We start from the raw sequence: 16,655 nt of genomic DNA, 5'->3' as shown, positions 1-16,655 counted from the left end.
AGTGGGAGAGGGAGAAGCAGGCTCCCCACGGAGCAGGGAGCCCGATGCGGGGCTCGATCCCAGGACCCTGGGGCCATGACCCGAGCGGAAGGCAGACGCTTAACGACTGAGCCACCCAGGTGCCCGTTTTTTCCTTCTTAACAGAGAAGGAAATAGACATTCTCTGTTCTTTCCTTCTAAAACAGAACAGAATCAAATAGATTTAAACTATGACACAGAGCTGAATGCTTAGGTACTGACCTCAGCACAGCCGTCAAAACACTTGGGAGAAAATCCCTGATATCAACTTAATTTTATCCATCGGCAGATTGAAAGATAGCTTTACGACTTCCTAAGGAATGGAACATGACTGTTTCCATGAAATTCTTTAGTGCCACAAAAGGTTGCACTGCTTCTCCCACAGACTTGGTCCTCCTCCAGGAAATGGTATTAACGGTGGCACCTGGTCCCACCGCACGCAGCAGGTGGGAAGTGGGTCAAAGACTGCAAAGTGCCTGTTCCAGCCTTCATGCTCCCCTTTCTTCCTAGTGACAGAAGCTGTTTTGGCTGGGCACTCCGCAAACCACAACAAGACACATTCTCCAGACTCCCTTTCCCAAGTTTTGGCCTGTAGCATATGTGTGGAAGTGACTTCTGGGAGGCTGCTCACAGAGGGTTGGCTGAGCTGGGAGGCATCTTTCTCCTTCTGCCTCTGTCTGCACTTTGCATGTGATGGCTGGAGCTTCAGCAGCTACCAAGCATCATGTGACAACCTCAGGACTGATGGTGTGCACTAGAATGTTGGAGCAGAAAAGCAGAAGCAGGGTCCCTAGTGGTGTCATGGAACCACTTTATCAGTCCTGGACTGCATGTCTCCAGATTTTTCTACCTGAGAGAAAAATAAGCTTTTGTGAAGTCACTCCTCATTTGTTTCTAAACTATATGCAGATGCACCAAACCCTCAACAATACACGAGGGTTCATTCTCGTGGCAGACTGAGACACTTTTTCCAGACACAATACCCTATTCAGCTACTAACAATCAGGAGTGGACTCCCCTAAGCACAATACTCTTCATCATTACCATGACATTTTGGTATTCACAGTATAAAATCATGATCTCCTCCCAGCTGACTTTATTGACTTCCAAAGAACTCCAGAACAAGCAACATTTTAAAATTACATTATCAGGGGCATCTAGGTGGCTCCGTTGGTTAAGCATCTGACTCTTGATTCTGGTTCAGGTCATGATCTCAGGGTCCTGGGATCGAGCCCTGTATCAGGCTCCGTGCTCAGCAGAGAGTGTGCTTCTCTCCCTCCGCCCTCCCCTCTGCTCATGCTCTCTCTCTCAAATAAATAAAATCTATAAAAAATAAAATAAAATTGCATTATCAGTATTAAATGGAAAAAGTCTAATTTCTTTCCCCACTTACTAAACAGTGTCTATGCAGGAGCCAACTATCCTGGCACCGGAGTTATCAAGTAAGACAGCTGCTACCTGAATTCATTCAAATGACTTATGAAATGTCTTCCACACTTTAAGTAAAACCTTGATTTCCAACTTGAATCAGTGAAGTATTGTGGCAAGAATGGGGTGGGAAGTGGTCAAATTAAATTTTCTTTGCTTTCCAAAATGCTTCTGCTGACTGGGGGTGGGGAAAGTTGGGGGGATGCCAGTAGGGGTTGGTTAGTAAAACCAGTGGGGGAAAATGCCCACCATTAACCTGCACTTTGAGAGTGGTGTATTTCCAAACATCATTAGTTTTATTTTATAGCTGTTGCTGTAGCAGATGCAAAAATACTGACCTGCTCTTGTTCTGTTCAAGCCTATAAATCCGTGGATACTTGACTGACTCACTGCTGACTTCAAGCCCTCACTCATGAGGCTCTCTACTACTTGGGAGGTGTGCAATCATGCATTTACCATGTTAAAGGCTCAGAGAAGTCCTGCAGTGAAGAATGTTGCTTTGCTTGTTCCCACAGTCCCATCGAGGATCAAATCATTCTGGTCCAAGGCTGAGCACAAGTGAAGGGACAAGAGCCTCCCGCTTGGCCCCCTGGAGTTCTCTGAGGCTAGAATTGGCTGGAGTGACTCTTCCTAAAGTGCTGTTTGCTTGTCAACATACTGTCCGTCATGTTCCTTGCAGAGAGGATGCCCCATCAAGCCAGACTGTGTTTGTGGTGATATCTCTGATGCTGAAAAAGACCCGACCTCTGCCTGAAGGCTTCGCCACATTCATTACACTCATAGGGTTTTTCTTCGTTGTGGATTCTCACGTGCTGAGCCAGGTGGGAGTTCAGTCGGAAGGCTTTCTGGCATATGGCACACTTAAAAGGCTTTTCTCCAGTGTGAATCCTGTGATGGCGAATAAGGTCCGAGGTCAAACTGAAGGCTTTCCCGCACTCGTTACAGCGATGGCTTCTGGAGTGGCTGTGGATTCTCTGGTGGTGGGTGAGGAAAAGGGCCTGACTGAAGGTCTTCCCACACTCCTTGCACTCACAGGGCTCCTCCTGGCTGTGAATTCTCTGGTGTCGGTTGAGGTGGGAGCTGCGCCTGAAGTTCTTCCCACAATGGATGCACAGGTAAGGTTTCTCTCCAGTATGGATTCTGAGGTGTTCCAAAAGGCCTGCATTCTGACTAAAGACCTTTCCACACTCTTTGCACTGATAAGGCTTCTCTCCAAGATGGATTTTCTGGTGCCTGACAAGGTGTGAACTTCTCTGAAAGGCTTTCCCACACTCGTGACACTGATGACCTTTCTCTCTAGAGCGGATTTTCTGATGTGCCGTAGGACTAGGACTATGACAAGCCTCAGATTCACAGAGCTTCCCTTGTGTGTGTGTCCCTTCGTGTCTAATCAGGTCTGAGCACTGGGTGAATCCCTCCCCACAGTCTGAGCATTTATATTCAGTCTTCTCCTTGGGCTTGACCTGCTGCCCTTCCAAGTTAGGGTCCTCATGACGAGGTTCTATGGGTTCAGATACTTTCCCAGATGATTCCACTCCTCCACAAAAATCTGTCTCTACCACCGTCTTCCCATTCTCAATCTTTGTCTCCTCACCTGAAACATTAAATATATACTACCAATTACTTGTTTTTTGATGCTTAGGGAAGGGAATCTGCAATTAGGACGAATAAATTTAAATCAAGCCATGTGTGCCAAGTGGAAATGTTGTGGATGCTTGCATCTGCACAGAATATACACGCAATGGTACACAAGAAATTGTTAACAGTGGCTGCTCGGGGGAGGATGGGGACTGTGGCAGGAGGCAGCTTATCTTAAATGGTTTGAACTTGATCATGTGACATACACACAGCACACAAAGTTAGCAAGCAAGCAAACAGTCTCAAAGGGCATGGCTGTACATTCTTGAAAATGGTTTGTCAGCTGGAGTATAAAAAAGCAAGGTCAACTGAGGGCCCTGGGGCCAATAAGAAAGAGAACGTACTGGAAATGAAGAAATGCAGACACAGAGCCCATTTTATCACTGACTGGCTGTGTAATCTAAACCCTCTGGGCTCACTGTCCTCACCAACAGATCAAAACTACTGGGTTTTACCCTCAAGGGTAACATGAAGTTCACAAAAATGACTTGAACTGTCCTGATCTCCTTGGACAGCAGCAGTTGCTTTCCTGTGTGGCTCAACAGATACCAAGTATCTTGATGTTGTAATAATTTGCTCATATGTCTGGTACGTGAAAGAGCGTAAGCAATGTCTGATGAATAAAACCCAAGCTCAGACACACAGGCACAGGTAGGTGAGTAGAATGGGCCTTCCAAGGCCACGAACCTAAATGAGGACGCAAAGCTGGAATGAGACAGAAAGCAGGAGAGAGAGGTCCTCAGCAGCACCAATAACAAGCTAGTGCAAGTTCATGACTGTGAGCCACATAAAGGCAGCAGATCAACTGCAAAGGGAGAGCACATGAGAGCCAAAGGAAACAGTGGAGGACTTGCAAGGAGAAGCCAGAGACAGCGAATCCGGTGCGAGGCACCTTGTGCACATCTTCCTGCAGCCACGCACAGGGGAGGGAGGGCTTAAAGGAAGAGAGATCCTTTTCCAGCAATGATCTAATGACATAAACAACTAAAAAGCAGGGGCAGCTCTGAAACCGGAAAACGACCTAAACTCTGAGTGTAAAACAGCATTTTCAACAGACCGGGAGGGCAAGGGACAGTGTCACGGATCTACCGTGACTACATTTACTTGTCATATTTAAAATATAAGCCCATGATGGGGCGCCTGGGTGGCTCAGTCGGTGAAGCACCTGCCTTCGGCTCAGGTCATGATCCCGGGGTCCTGGGATCGAGCCCTGCATCGGGCTCCCTGCTCAGCGGGAAGCCTGCTTCTCCCTCTCTCTCTGCCATTCCTCCTGTTTGTACTCTCTCTCTCTGTGTCAAATAAATAAATAAGATCTTTAAAAAAAAAAGTAACGGACAGAAACAACAAAGAGGAATTTCAGTGACAAAGGAAATACAGTGAAAAACCAATCTAGGTGACATTTAGAAATAAAGGACAGTAATAATACTACAACAACTTGAAGGAGACAAGAAAAAATGAGCACTGGCCCACGTGGCTGGGGTTCTTCGCCTCGGGTGAGAAACCAGCGAACCTTGTTTATTCACCCCCACGGTAACTGGAAGGAGGAGGAGATGAAGGGTGGCACAGGAGAGGCCTTTGGTTTCTGCTGAACAGAAACACCAAGGAAAGGACGGGGGGAAATGTTTGGGGTGATAGTAATCCTCCAGATCTAGATTGTGGCGGTGATTAGAAGACTGAGTTTTGTCACATTTGTGAGAACTCACTGACCCGGACACTTAGAGTGATTTCTACTGTGTGTAGATTATACCTCAAACAACCCGACGCAAAACAAACACAAAAGCTGGGCCGCCGGAGGGGACGCCAAAGCTGTCCCACGTGAGAAGATGCAGCTGTTTCTTACCCTTCTCTTCTTCAGGCTTTGGGACGTCACGCTCAGCCTGGACCTGCGGCTCCCGCGCTGCTTCCACAGGGGCCGCCTCCTCTGCGAGCATCTTCTGCTTCTTTGCCTGGTCTGGGCCCTAGGGACGGTTATGTAGGCACAGTTAGGGACATGTGGGCTTAGGCGGAAACTGTTCAGGAAACACTTCCACGTGAGGAAGGAGCAGAGAAACCAGGGGTCGGGGGGGTGGGGAAAAGCGGCTGGGGAATCAGCACGTTCAGCTCATCCCAGCAGACAGCAGGGAGGCTGACCTACAGCTTCGAGCAGCCAGACTGGAAAGAAACCGAACCAAAGCTTAGCAGTTCTCCTGCTACTGAGCTCATGCCCACCTCTCCGGCCCAAGGTCTCAGCTCCCGCTTTTCTGCAAAAGAACGAACCTGCTCCTTACCACATGTTGTCCTGCTTCTCCAAGCTCTGGCTGCAAATCCTCCAGCACAGTCACCACCTGCTCGCCGCTCTCCGGGTGGTGCTCCCGCACCCGAGCCTGCAGCTCCTCGGGCAGGATGGTCAGGAACTGCTCCAGCACCAGCAGCTCCACGATCTGCTCCTTGCTGTGCGTCTCGGGCCGCAGCCACTGACAGCAGAGCTCCCGGAGCCGGCTCAGCGCCTCGCGGGGTCCTGTGGTCTCTTCATATCGCAACTGCCTGAACTGTTTGCACAGCGGTTCTTGTCCAAGGCCGGTGCTGTTTCCTGGCAGCTTGAATCCCTGTTCCCAAGTAGAGCAGGGATCCTCCTTCACTATCCGAAGCCCCTTCTTCTTCAGATTCAGAGGAGCTGGGGAATGGGCATTAGCCAATGCTGTCGCCATCCCCAGCGTCAGCCGGCTTGCGCTCTCTGCCCTGGAGAACTTCCTTTCCACGGTCTCCTGAAAATGTAAAAACAAGAATCACAGAAACAGGTGGCTCAGTCGGTTAAGTGTCTGCCTTTGGCTCAGGTCATGATCCCAGGGTCCTGGGATCAAGTCCCGCATCGGGTGCCCTGCTCAGTGGGGAGTCTGCTTCTCCCTTTCCCTGTGCCCCTCCCCTTCCCCCCAATCTCAAATAAATAAATAAATCTTTACCAAAAAAAAAAAAAGAATCACAGAAACAGTAGCTGTAGTAGTAACAGTAACCACAGCAATACACCTTTGCTGGGTTCATACAATTCCAATAATTACTATCAATTTCCTTCTCTCCAAAACAACCATTCCTAAAAACAGAACACACATACAAAATAAGAAAACTTTGTTCTAGGGCGCCTGGGTGGCTCAGTTGGTTAAGCGACTGCCTTCGGCTCAGGTCATGATCCTGGAGTCCCGGGATCGAGTCCCGCATCGGGCTCCCTGCTCGGCAGGGAGTCTGCTTCTCCCTCTGACCCTCCCCCCCTCATGCTCTATCTCATTCTCTCTCTCAAATAAATAAATAAAATCTTAAAAAAAAAAAAAGAAAACTTTGTTCTACCCAAGATTGCCAGCTGACAGAGCAGGAATAATAAATCTGAAAAGATCACCATTTTGCAGCTTGATGAAATAACTAATTGAACCAAAGACCACAAATGGGTAAAGTCACTGGGCAAAAGGAGTGGGGAGAAAGGACACTCTCACAGTCTCCAAGAACCACCATGCTGACTGCTTATTAATTACAAAAAAACAATGGAGACATCTGGAAGCCACAAACTTCAATGATCAAGCCCAGCAACACCAACAGTCAGACAACTGACCTTGTGCCTTACCACTTACGCAGCATTTTTACTAAATGTTTCATATGAATCTAATAATGAGGAGACTTTCAGATAAATCCTGAATGCAGCTCATCTACAACAGTCAATTTCACAAAAATAAAAAGAGGTATTGTTCTGGATTAAACAGACACCTAAATTAATTGTGAAAACTGGCTCTTGGGTTTAAAAACACTATAAAACCTGGTTGGGCTCCAAATACAGTTTGCTGTTATACAGTCCTGGATGTGGATGGTAACTCCCACCAGATACATATATATATATAGGTCGAAAAATGGACTTAAAATTTAAAAAGTCAAATCCTACTGTTTTTTTTTAAAGATTTTATTTATTTATTTGACAGAGAGAGAGATAGCGAGAGAGGAAACACAAGCAGGGGGAGTGGGAGTGGGAGAAGCAGGCTTCCCGCCGAGCAGAGAGCCTGATGAGGGACTCGACCCCAGGAGCCTGGGATCGTGACCTGAGCCGAAGGCAGACGCTTAACGACTGAGCCACCCAGGCGCCCCAAATCCTACTGTTCTTAATAGAAATGAAAAAGTCAAAGAAAGTGATGATTATTAGCCAGAAATAAAAGTTTGGTATTGCAACAGTTAATTTTATGTGAACACCTGATTATGGGGTGCCTAGATATTTGGTCAAACATTATTCTGGGGGTTTCTGTGAGTGTGTTTTGGGATGAGAGTAACATTTACATCAGTGGACTGAGTAAAACAGACGCCCTCTATAATGTAGGTGGGCTTCGTCCGATCAGTTGAAGGTCTCAATAGAACAAAAAGGCTGACTCTCCCCCAAGTAAGAGAATTCTCCCTGCTTGACTGCCGTCACACGGGGACATCAGCTTTTTTCCTGCCTTCGGACTCAAATGGAAACATCAGCCCTTCCTGGATCTCGAGACTGCTGGCCTTCTACTTGCTAATGTCCCTGCACCATCGGATCTCCCGGTTCTCAGGCCTTCGGACTCAGAATGGAACTAAACCATCGGCTCTCCTGGGTCTCCAGCTCACTGACTCACCCTGCAGATCCTGGGGACTTGCCAGTCTCTGTAATTTCATGAACCAATTCCTCATAATTAATCTGTCCCTACGTGTCTATGTCTATGTATTTCCTACCGGTTCTGCTTCTCTGGAGAACTCTAATACAGATACATAGCATATGTTGCTGAATTAGTGGTGGTCATTTCTATGACATGACTAAATGCATCAAACACAATATATAATAAATAATATGATAAATGGACCCTTCCAGCCTACTTTCACATCTTGTGCATCAGATCAATCAAGATCTATTGACTCTGCCTAAATAGCTCTCAAATCTATTCTCTCCTCTTCATCCCCCTTGCCACCATCTCCTCCTATCCAGACTACTGTGACTGATCTTTCTGACTCACCAATCCATTTCCCACACTGCAAACAGTGATATTTCTAAAGAGAAGATAGGACTGTATCTCTGCTGTGCATTTACTGCATTTAGTGACTCATCACTACCCTTAGTATCAAGTTAAAGACATCTAATATGGCTTAAAATTTTCTTATGAGCTAATGAACTTTCAGTTCCTCAAATTTATGATACTCTTTCCTGTTCCTGGGTCCTTCCACATCGAACACTCTTCAACTCACCAATTTTTTTTCTCATTAGTGCCCATATACCCTTCATGTCTCAGCATAATAAAACAATAAGCCAACACAACTGTTTTATGTATTTTATGAGTACTGATGCGTTTAATCTTCACACAACTGTATCAAGACACAGTTGCCAACTTCATTGCACAGAGAAGGATACTGAGACATGGAGAGTTTAATAACTTACACAAGATCCCAAAGCTCAACCTCAGATCTTTCCTCCAAGAGCTCTAACCTTTGACTTAACTTTGCCTTCTCTCTCTCATAATCCACATCTGATCCAACAGCAAAGACTGCTGGCTCCGCCTTCCAGGTAGATCATTAATCTGACCACGACTAACCACTTCTACCATAACACAAGTTCAAGACAGCCGCACCTCCTACCTAAATTACTTGCAATAGTTTCCCTGATTCCATTCTCGCGGCCTTACGGTCTTACCTCATCGTGAGTTCCCAGCTATAGATGCTTTAAAACATAAATCAGATCATGTTTTCCCTCTGCTTAAAATCCTCCAAAAATTCTTCACACCAAGAAACGACCAAATTACTTCCACAATAAACACCTCCTCCCGCTCCCCAGCCTCTCGATACCGTCCTCTACACACCCCGCCCCCGTTCATTACGGCCGCGTCTACATTCCCGGTCTCCTCGCTACTCCTCGAGAGTGCCAAGCAAGCGTGGAGGCCTTTGCACTTGCTGTTCGCTCTGCCTGAAAGCGCGTGCCCCAAAGGCCACACAGGTCTTTTCATGTTCTTCAGGTTTCTGCTCAAGCACTACGTTCTAAGGCTTACCTTCAACACCTGCTTAAAATTGCGCTCAACGGACGAAACAAGTGCAGCCTAAGTTGGGCCCAGGTCAGCAGATCCGCAGCTTCGGGACGCGCCCGGCCCCCTACCCGGCCTGCGGGCCCTCTGTCGCAGAAAGCTTCTCTGCACCTAGGACACCAGCCGCTCCCCAGCCCGGGTCTGCAGGGCCTTCCCAGACGGAGCGCACACACCACGCACCCAGCACCGACCCTCAGGGCCAGCCAGGCGCGCTCCAGCACGGCCCGGGATCCTCGCCCAGCGCCAACGCCCGCTCCCCAGCGCACCGTCGCCTCCGCTCTAGGCACGCGGGAGGACCGCGGCTCGATGGTGTCCGGCTTCCGGCGCGCGGCAGGGGGCGGAGCTCCGCCCCCTGGCGGCGCGCCGGGCGAGCGCGGGCGGCCCTCGTCCGCCCGCCGAAGTTGATTTTATTAGGGGAAAGCAGGCCCGCTCGGTTAACTGTTACCGTGGACAGCCAGCATTTCTACTTTGCTCACTCACAAATTAAACACAGACACGTACCTTTCCATTTCTCCCCAATTTAAAAAGTCATCAAACACAACGGCAAAAATATATGTCACCGTATCGGCGTTTTTTTCCTTTTTTTTCGTAGTATCAAAGAGTTGAAGATTAAATTGAACAATGAAAATATATTTGTATTGAAATATTTAAGGTAATGAAAAATTAAGTAGATTACTAGAAAAGTATAATCAGCAATACTTTGCAGAGAATGTAGGTTTTAGGGGGAAAAAAACATCAGATATCACTACAAAAATAATTCTACAGAAGAAAAGAGAAAAATATTCCTTCTTATTCACCTTACCAAAAACTGTTTTTTAGTCTTTGAATAAAATAAATCCTTTTAAAAATCTAAACAACTTCTGTTTAATTAGTTGATAGTTTTGAAATATCATTATATATACTAATCATTATTTTATGACAGGTAATTTATTCAGTGTTTTCAGCATTGAAATTATCACAGCAAAAGAAAAAAACATGTTTCATGACAACAAGGAGAGTTAACATCTCCTCCTTGGGTGCCAGAAGCTTGGAAGTATCTTTTAGAAATAGCAATTAAATATATTCACCTTAAAACTTCCTTAGGCAAACAAAATGCAGTCAATGCAAATACTTTACTAATTAGAAGTTAACTTTTTTTTTGACAGAAAACTCATATGTCTGATTTTCTTTCTTTCTAAAGAAGGGCTTATATATTTTTTGAAAATTATGTAAGAGATAAACATAAAATTTAAAAAGGAAGTAAATGTATCTTAATTTACTGCCCCTTTCAAATTCTCTACCATGGCTGGCTTCTTAAACGTCACTCATAGTATCAAGGCTTAGATTGGCATTGTATTGAATAACCCATGAAAATCAAAATGTAGGGGCGCCTGGGTGGCTCAGTCATTAAGCGTCTGACTTCTGCTCAGGTCATGATCCCAGGGTCCCCCAGCATCGGGCTCCCTGCTTGGCAGAGAGCCTGCTTCTCCCTCTCCCATTCCCCCTGCTTGTGTTCCCTCTCTTGCTGTCTCTCTCTCTGTCAAATAAATAAAATCTTTTTTTTTTTTAAGATTTTTTTTTTTTTTTTTTGAGACAGAGAGAATGAGAGAGAGAGAGCACATGAGAGGGGGGAGGGTCAGAGGCAGAAGCAGGCTCCCTGCCGAGCAGGGAGCCCGATGCGGGACTCGATCCAGGGACTCCAGGATCATGACCTGAGCCGAAGGCAGTCGCTTGACCAACTGAGTCACCCAGGCGCCCCCCCTTTTTTTTTTTTTTAAGATTTTTTTTAATTTAAATAAATAAAATCTTTAAAAAGAAAATCAAAATTTAGTTAAACAAAGCAGAGTTTAAAAAAAAAATTCAAGGTCTGCATTTTTAATTTAAGTAGTCTATCTTTTGGAAGGGGTAGAGGTAGGTAAGAATTAATAAAGATGCGGGCGCCTGGGTGGCTCAGTTGGTTAAGCAACTGCCTTCGGCTCAGGTCATGATCCTGGAGTCCCAGAATCGAGTCCCGCATCGGGCTCTCTGCTCAGCGAGGAGCCTGCTTCTCCCTCTGACCCTCCCCCCTCTCATGTACTCTCTCTCATTCTCGCTCTCTCAAATAAATAAATAAAATCTTTAAAAAAAAAGAATTAATAAAGATGCTATCTTACAGGACAGACTACATGTTGCTAATTTTAAAAATCAATTTTCAAATTTGAGATTATCATTTTTCAGGATTATCCTTATTTTTGTAAACAAAATGGTGGTCCGTATGTTTCCATCAGGTCCATTCTTAAGATATTCAAAATGAAAGCTTCTTCTTCTATAGGATCTGTAGAGGCCCTATTGCATTACAAGTCATGCTACCATGCTATAGCATAAGATAGCAGTTCTTAGCTTTTTGTAATGATGCTTTCTGCTTTTCTCTCGGCTTCCACATATTCAGCAAAATATTATTCATTATTCTGAATTTTAAATAGAAAATTATGTGACCAGGGGCGCCTGGGTGGCTCAGTTGGTTAAGCGACTGCCTTCGGCTCAGGTCATGATCCTGGAGTCCCTGGATCGAGTCCCGCATCGGGCTCCCTGCTTGGCAGGGAGTCTGCTTCTCCCTCTGACCCTCCCCCATCTCCTCTGCTCTCTCTCTCTCTCTCTCTCTCTCTCTCAAATAAATAAATAAATAAAATCTTTAAAAAAAAAAAAAAAAAAAGAAAATTATGTGACCAGTGATTGTTCTAAACAATAAAAAACCTACAAATGAGTCCAATAAACTTAACCCATAGTTTTATATTAGGAAATCTGTAACTTTAAACCATCATATGAATAAACTAATAAAGAAAAATCCGAGGGGCGCTTGGGTGGCTTAGTTGGTTAAGAATCTGACTGTTGATTTCAGCTCAGGTCATGATCTCAGGATTGTAAGATTGAGCCCCGTGTTGGGCCCTGCACCCAGTGGGGAGTCTGCTTAGGACTGTCTCTCCCTCTCCCTCCCCCCCTCCCCCAGACCCGCTCATGCTCGCTCTCTCTAAAAAAAAAAAGAAAAAATGAAACGCCATTTTTCACCTATTAGATTGGCAAAGATCAAAAGGTTTAGAAGTACAATATTGTTGGTGATGTAGGTGTGTAAACTGGTACATCTTATTTACAAAGCAATGTTGCAAAATCTATTAAAATGTAAAAGCACATAGAACATGTGACATTCTTAGATTTTTCCTGACCACCCTATCAAAAACCTCCCCCTATTATTGTCTCTAGTCCCTTATTTTCTTCACAGCATGCCGCAATTAATACATATTTGTCTGGTAGTTTTTAAAGGTCTGTCTCCTCCAGTAGAATGTAAAATTCTGTTGTGATGGCAAGGATCAAATTTAACTTGCTCTCTGGTTTATATCCAGTACCTGCCATAGTGCCTAGCATATAAAAAGCACCTAATAAATATTTTCCATTTAATCCAAGAACTCCACTTATAGGTGGCCATTTTTAGATGATCCAAAGAATTCTTTTTGACCCAATAATTCTATTTCTAGATGAGAATGTTACAGATAATATTCTCACATATCCGCAAAGATTTTCACTTCAGTACAGTGTAATTGCAAAATATAGGAAATATCTTAAACATCCAATAAAATGTGGTCCTTTCATTCAATAGAACATTATAAAGTCATTAAAAAGAATAAGGTGTATTTATATGCATTGATTAAAACATCTCCAAGATGTATTAAGTGAAAAAAGCAAGGTGTAAGTTCATGGGTGAAATGTGGTATGGTTTGTTTCTAAAGATAGAAATATACATATGTTACATTGGCTTTTACCAGTGCTCCCCAATACTCTGGGGAAATTCTCAAGGTAGTGTGGTCCAGTGCCAATCAAGTCATCTATTAGGATGAAGGTGCCCTTCCACCTCATACTGCCCTGTGAGATTCTAGAACCCCACCCCTTCACCCTCAGCTCTGTGGGGCTTAGTAGGGTCTGGAGCCTTGAAAAGGGGGTCCCCTTTTCAAATGAGATAGTTTGCTTAGCGATGAAATGAAGTCTTAGGATTCAGGCAGATGTCACTGGATGACAATGAAGGCTTTATCATAGACCATGAGTGGAGCTCACTCTAAAGTCTTCTCTAACACTGGAGCTAGCCAGCCTTTCAATGCTAACTTTGTTGTCCATGAGGTCCCTCCTGATCTGATCTTTTCGTGAACTCCACCAACTTCATTCTTTATACCTTCTCATTTTTTTTCTTTCTCCTCTTAGTCTAAGGTGGCACCTAATCTACTCTTTGGAAGACCCAATCACAATGGACCTTCATCTTTTCTTTTCAGATCTATTTTGATGGATAAACCCTATGTCCCCTTCAGCCAGGTATTCCCTAATAGTCAAAAGCAAGCTTCAAGAAAATTTTGGCTTTCAGCACATGTACTGTGTTTTTTAGAAATCATTCAAAATGATAGTGGGCGTTTGTTGGTTGCCTATACACCTTCCCAACATTACCCTGATTTTCATTCAGGTATCCACTTCTTCCCCATGTAGCCTATAAATTGACTATACTCACAGCTCCAGGAGTAGGCCTATCTCTGTGACAACAGTACCTTTTATGAGAGTGGGCATGTGACCTAAGCTAATCCAATTAGGGTCATCTCAGGATTCTTGTTTGGAATGCCAAGACAGAAATGTTTTCTCTCCTCAGAGGTGGACCAGGAAGTATATAACCAAACTCAGGACCTTTGGCAACCCTTTTGTTATTTAAGGGAAAACAGGCTACGGAGTAAAATGACCCACGGAGAGAAAAAAGTTAAGGTCCCATAAAGCCATGCAGGAAACCCATTTTCCTGCAGGGCTTTTCAGTTACACGAACCAATAAATCTCCTTTATTTTTTAACTCAATCTGTTAACTGCAACCAGAAATATACACTCATTTGAATCCTTTGTTCTTTCTGGGGTTCTTCTGGTCCTGCTAGGGGCAAATGAAGGGCTCCATGAAGCCCTTCAAGAGAGAGAGAGAGGTCAGGTTCAACAGGGAAAATAATCTTCAGGTTAATAACTCCAACCTTTAACCTGCAGCGTGCTTGTATATACACAGAACTTATGAACAGATATAACAGACATCAAGAAGAGGTTTCTTTGAGGAGAAGAATCAGGGACTAGGATGAAAGACCTTTTATTAACTCTCCAACTGTAGTATTTGAATATTTGTTAAGCCATGTGCACATATTAAATTTAAAATAACAAAATAAATTGTTAAAGAGATCTCAAACAGCAGCTTTTTCTTGAAGGACTTTCTAACATAGTAGATACAGTAGCACCATGAAGTCTTTTCACACTATTTTGGTCATATAAAATGGTTGTTAAAAGTCCTGCTGAACAACAAAAAGTCCTTACTTGTCATCTTTCACTTTTGTCTTTCTGTACACCATCTCTCGGAAACTGGCTAGAATCTTATTCTCTCTCTTCCGTCTCTCTTCCTGGTTAAAGGATGCAAGGGCTCTCTTCTCATCGGCACTGTAGATCTGGTTCTCTTTACGCAGTCGTACAGCCTCCATTCTACGATGCCTGCTACCACTCATAACATAACCTGAGCATTCAAATGAAGCAATCTCTTCACTTGTCAGCCCAATTTCACCTCTTCGTGGGATTCGCTTTCCAGCTTTTACATACTCCGCCATTGCTGCACCTTCACCTGGGAGCAGAGCATGGCCATAGTTCAAAGGTTTCTCATCTTGGGAGGTGTGTATTATAGGTGCTTCTGGACCTATCAGATCCAGGGTATCTGCAATCTTTGACTGCCCAATCCAGATCTCTTCCGGCAACTCCCCTTCTGAATCTTTAAAGCTTGAGTCACTGGATTCTTTTTTAGTCTTCTTATTCTTATTCTTCTTGGTTTTTTTACCCCTGTGTTTCTTTTTCTTCTCCTTCTTCTTGGCTTTTTTGGCTCTCTTTTTATCATCAGAGCTAGAATCAGTGTCGGAGTCTGAATTCGCATCACTATTATCAGAGTATTTCCTATGCTTCCTTTTGGACTTTTTCTTTCTTTTTTTCTTGCTTTTTGAACGACCGGTCTTCTTCCTTTTTTCTTCAGAGCTGGAGTCTGAACTGCTGGGCTTCTGAGTCTTCACCTCATCATCCTCCACGGGGGTGTGCGCATCAGAATCCGGCTCAGGAAACTTTGGAGACAGCCCCCACACCTCAGGAGCCCCCAACTCCCCAATCCTCTCTCTCTCTCTCAGCCTCCTCTGCCGGTAGCTCTCCTCCTCCTCCTTCTCGTGCTCCTCCGCCCACTGCCGGTCGCCCGCATAGTCGTGGTGATGGTAGCGGTACCCGCCATAGTAGACGGAAGAGGATGAGAATGCGTAGTTGCGGGCCGCCGGGGCCGCCTCTCGACGGCGGCCAAGCGGGCAAGGGGCGCCAACGCCCGACCCTCCCCACGGAGGCCTGAGGCCCTCGAGGCCGCGGGAGCGAGAGCGGCCACGGCCTCCCAACGGGGAGCGTCTGGCCTGCGCAGACGGCGGGCTCCCCGACGAGCTGCGTCGCCACCTCCGAGAGCCCGCGGTGTCCTCGACATAACGGGACCGGGACACCGGGGCCATGAGCCACGCCCTCACGGGCGATCCAAGGAGCAACGCCGGACAGTTACCACAGACACAGCCGCAGCCGGTACTTCCCACCCCCCGAGGCGCTTCGGCGACGCTTCTGCCGCGACTTCCTCTTCCGGCGGATAGCTGGGCGAGGACGCAGCGCGCGCGGGCGGGGACGGGGAACGCCAGCGCCGGAGGCTTCTCTGGGGCAGTGGGTGGAGAGGCGAGGCGGAGCTTGTGGTTAGGCTCCGCCTCTGTGCCCTGAGCCCGTGGGTCGCAGAAGAGGAGTTTGTACCCGTGACCCCCTCTACTGCTCAAACGTCTTCTACGCTGCTTGGATATTCGCCTTCAACCGTCTTAATATCCTTCGCTCCTCCTCGCTCCCTTCGGCCCTCTTTATCATTGCCCCTTGGTGGAGGTTTCCTACTTCCCACGCTCCTTTTGTTGATCCTCAGAAAGGAACCTGTCCACCATCTTCACGGAGGAAATACTTCTACTAGTGAATTGCAAACCCCACTTGTGCCTACTGGAAGCAAGAACCAGAACTTCTTTTGGAAACGAAGTTTAAGCTCAGCCTCTGAGCCAAGTGAAGGCCGGAGTTACGATTTTAATCGCTTCTCGGCCTTTTGGGTAAGATCAAGTGTGATTTTAATTCTTAAATTCACAGACTTTTCTACCCCTAAAATGCAGGGAAGCATCCAACCCAGTCTTGTAGATGTCGCCTAACCTGGTTAATTTCTCCAGAAATTTTGTGATTGGGAACCACTTTCTGCACACACTTTGTTCACTCTCTGAAATGGTCAGCGTTTCATGCAAGATCATTTTCCTTTGATCTTAAAATGTATGTAGGCATACCATCATCTTGGTTCTCTATAGTTAAGTTGACCTCAGTTATTTGACAGACTTGTAAAGTGACAGAAAAGCTAAGTCAGAATTTAGAAATAGTGCTTTCCTGCTGCTAGGACTCTAAACAGTAAAGTGGGGAAATTAAATTGAATAGGATCAAATT

At 45.5% G+C, this 16,655-nt stretch overlaps 2 protein-coding genes across 3 annotated transcripts; both read right to left on the bottom strand.

Moving 5' to 3' along the window:
• Nucleotides 1–1,321: 1,321 nt before the first annotated feature.
• On the bottom strand, nucleotides 1,322–9,376 carry ZSCAN26 (zinc finger and SCAN domain containing 26). 2 transcript variants are annotated; one of them, XM_044917446.1, is made up of 4 exons: nucleotides 9,090–9,376; nucleotides 5,352–5,828; nucleotides 4,925–5,042; nucleotides 1,322–3,040 (listed from the first exon to the last, which is right to left on the bottom strand). In XM_044917446.1, exons 2-4 carry the CDS (start codon nucleotides 5,769–5,771, stop codon nucleotides 2,139–2,141), a joined length of 1,440 nt encoding a protein of 479 aa, XP_044773381.1. In that variant the 5' UTR covers nucleotides 5,772–5,828; nucleotides 9,090–9,376; the 3' UTR covers nucleotides 1,322–2,138. The 2 variants fall into 2 exon arrangements, with proteins under 2 accessions (XP_044773381.1, XP_044773382.1); XM_044917447.1 differs by lacking the exon at nucleotides 9,090–9,376 and having other exon boundaries at nucleotides 5,757–5,771.
• Nucleotides 9,377–14,449: 5,073 nt separating this feature from the next.
• Nucleotides 14,450–15,658, bottom strand: NKAPL (NFKB activating protein like). The gene has a single exon (XM_021697178.1). It carries the CDS (start codon nucleotides 15,656–15,658, stop codon nucleotides 14,450–14,452), a length of 1,209 nt encoding a protein of 402 aa, XP_021552853.1.
• Nucleotides 15,659–16,655: the final 997 nt, after the last annotated feature.

The sequence above is a fragment of the Neomonachus schauinslandi genome, chromosome 8 (assembly GCF_002201575.2).
Source record: "Neomonachus schauinslandi chromosome 8, ASM220157v2, whole genome shotgun sequence".
NCBI lineage: Eukaryota > Metazoa > Chordata > Mammalia > Carnivora > Phocidae > Neomonachus > Neomonachus schauinslandi.
Note: the sequence above shows the minus strand (reverse complement) of the source record. Positions and strands in the feature narration are given on the sequence as shown.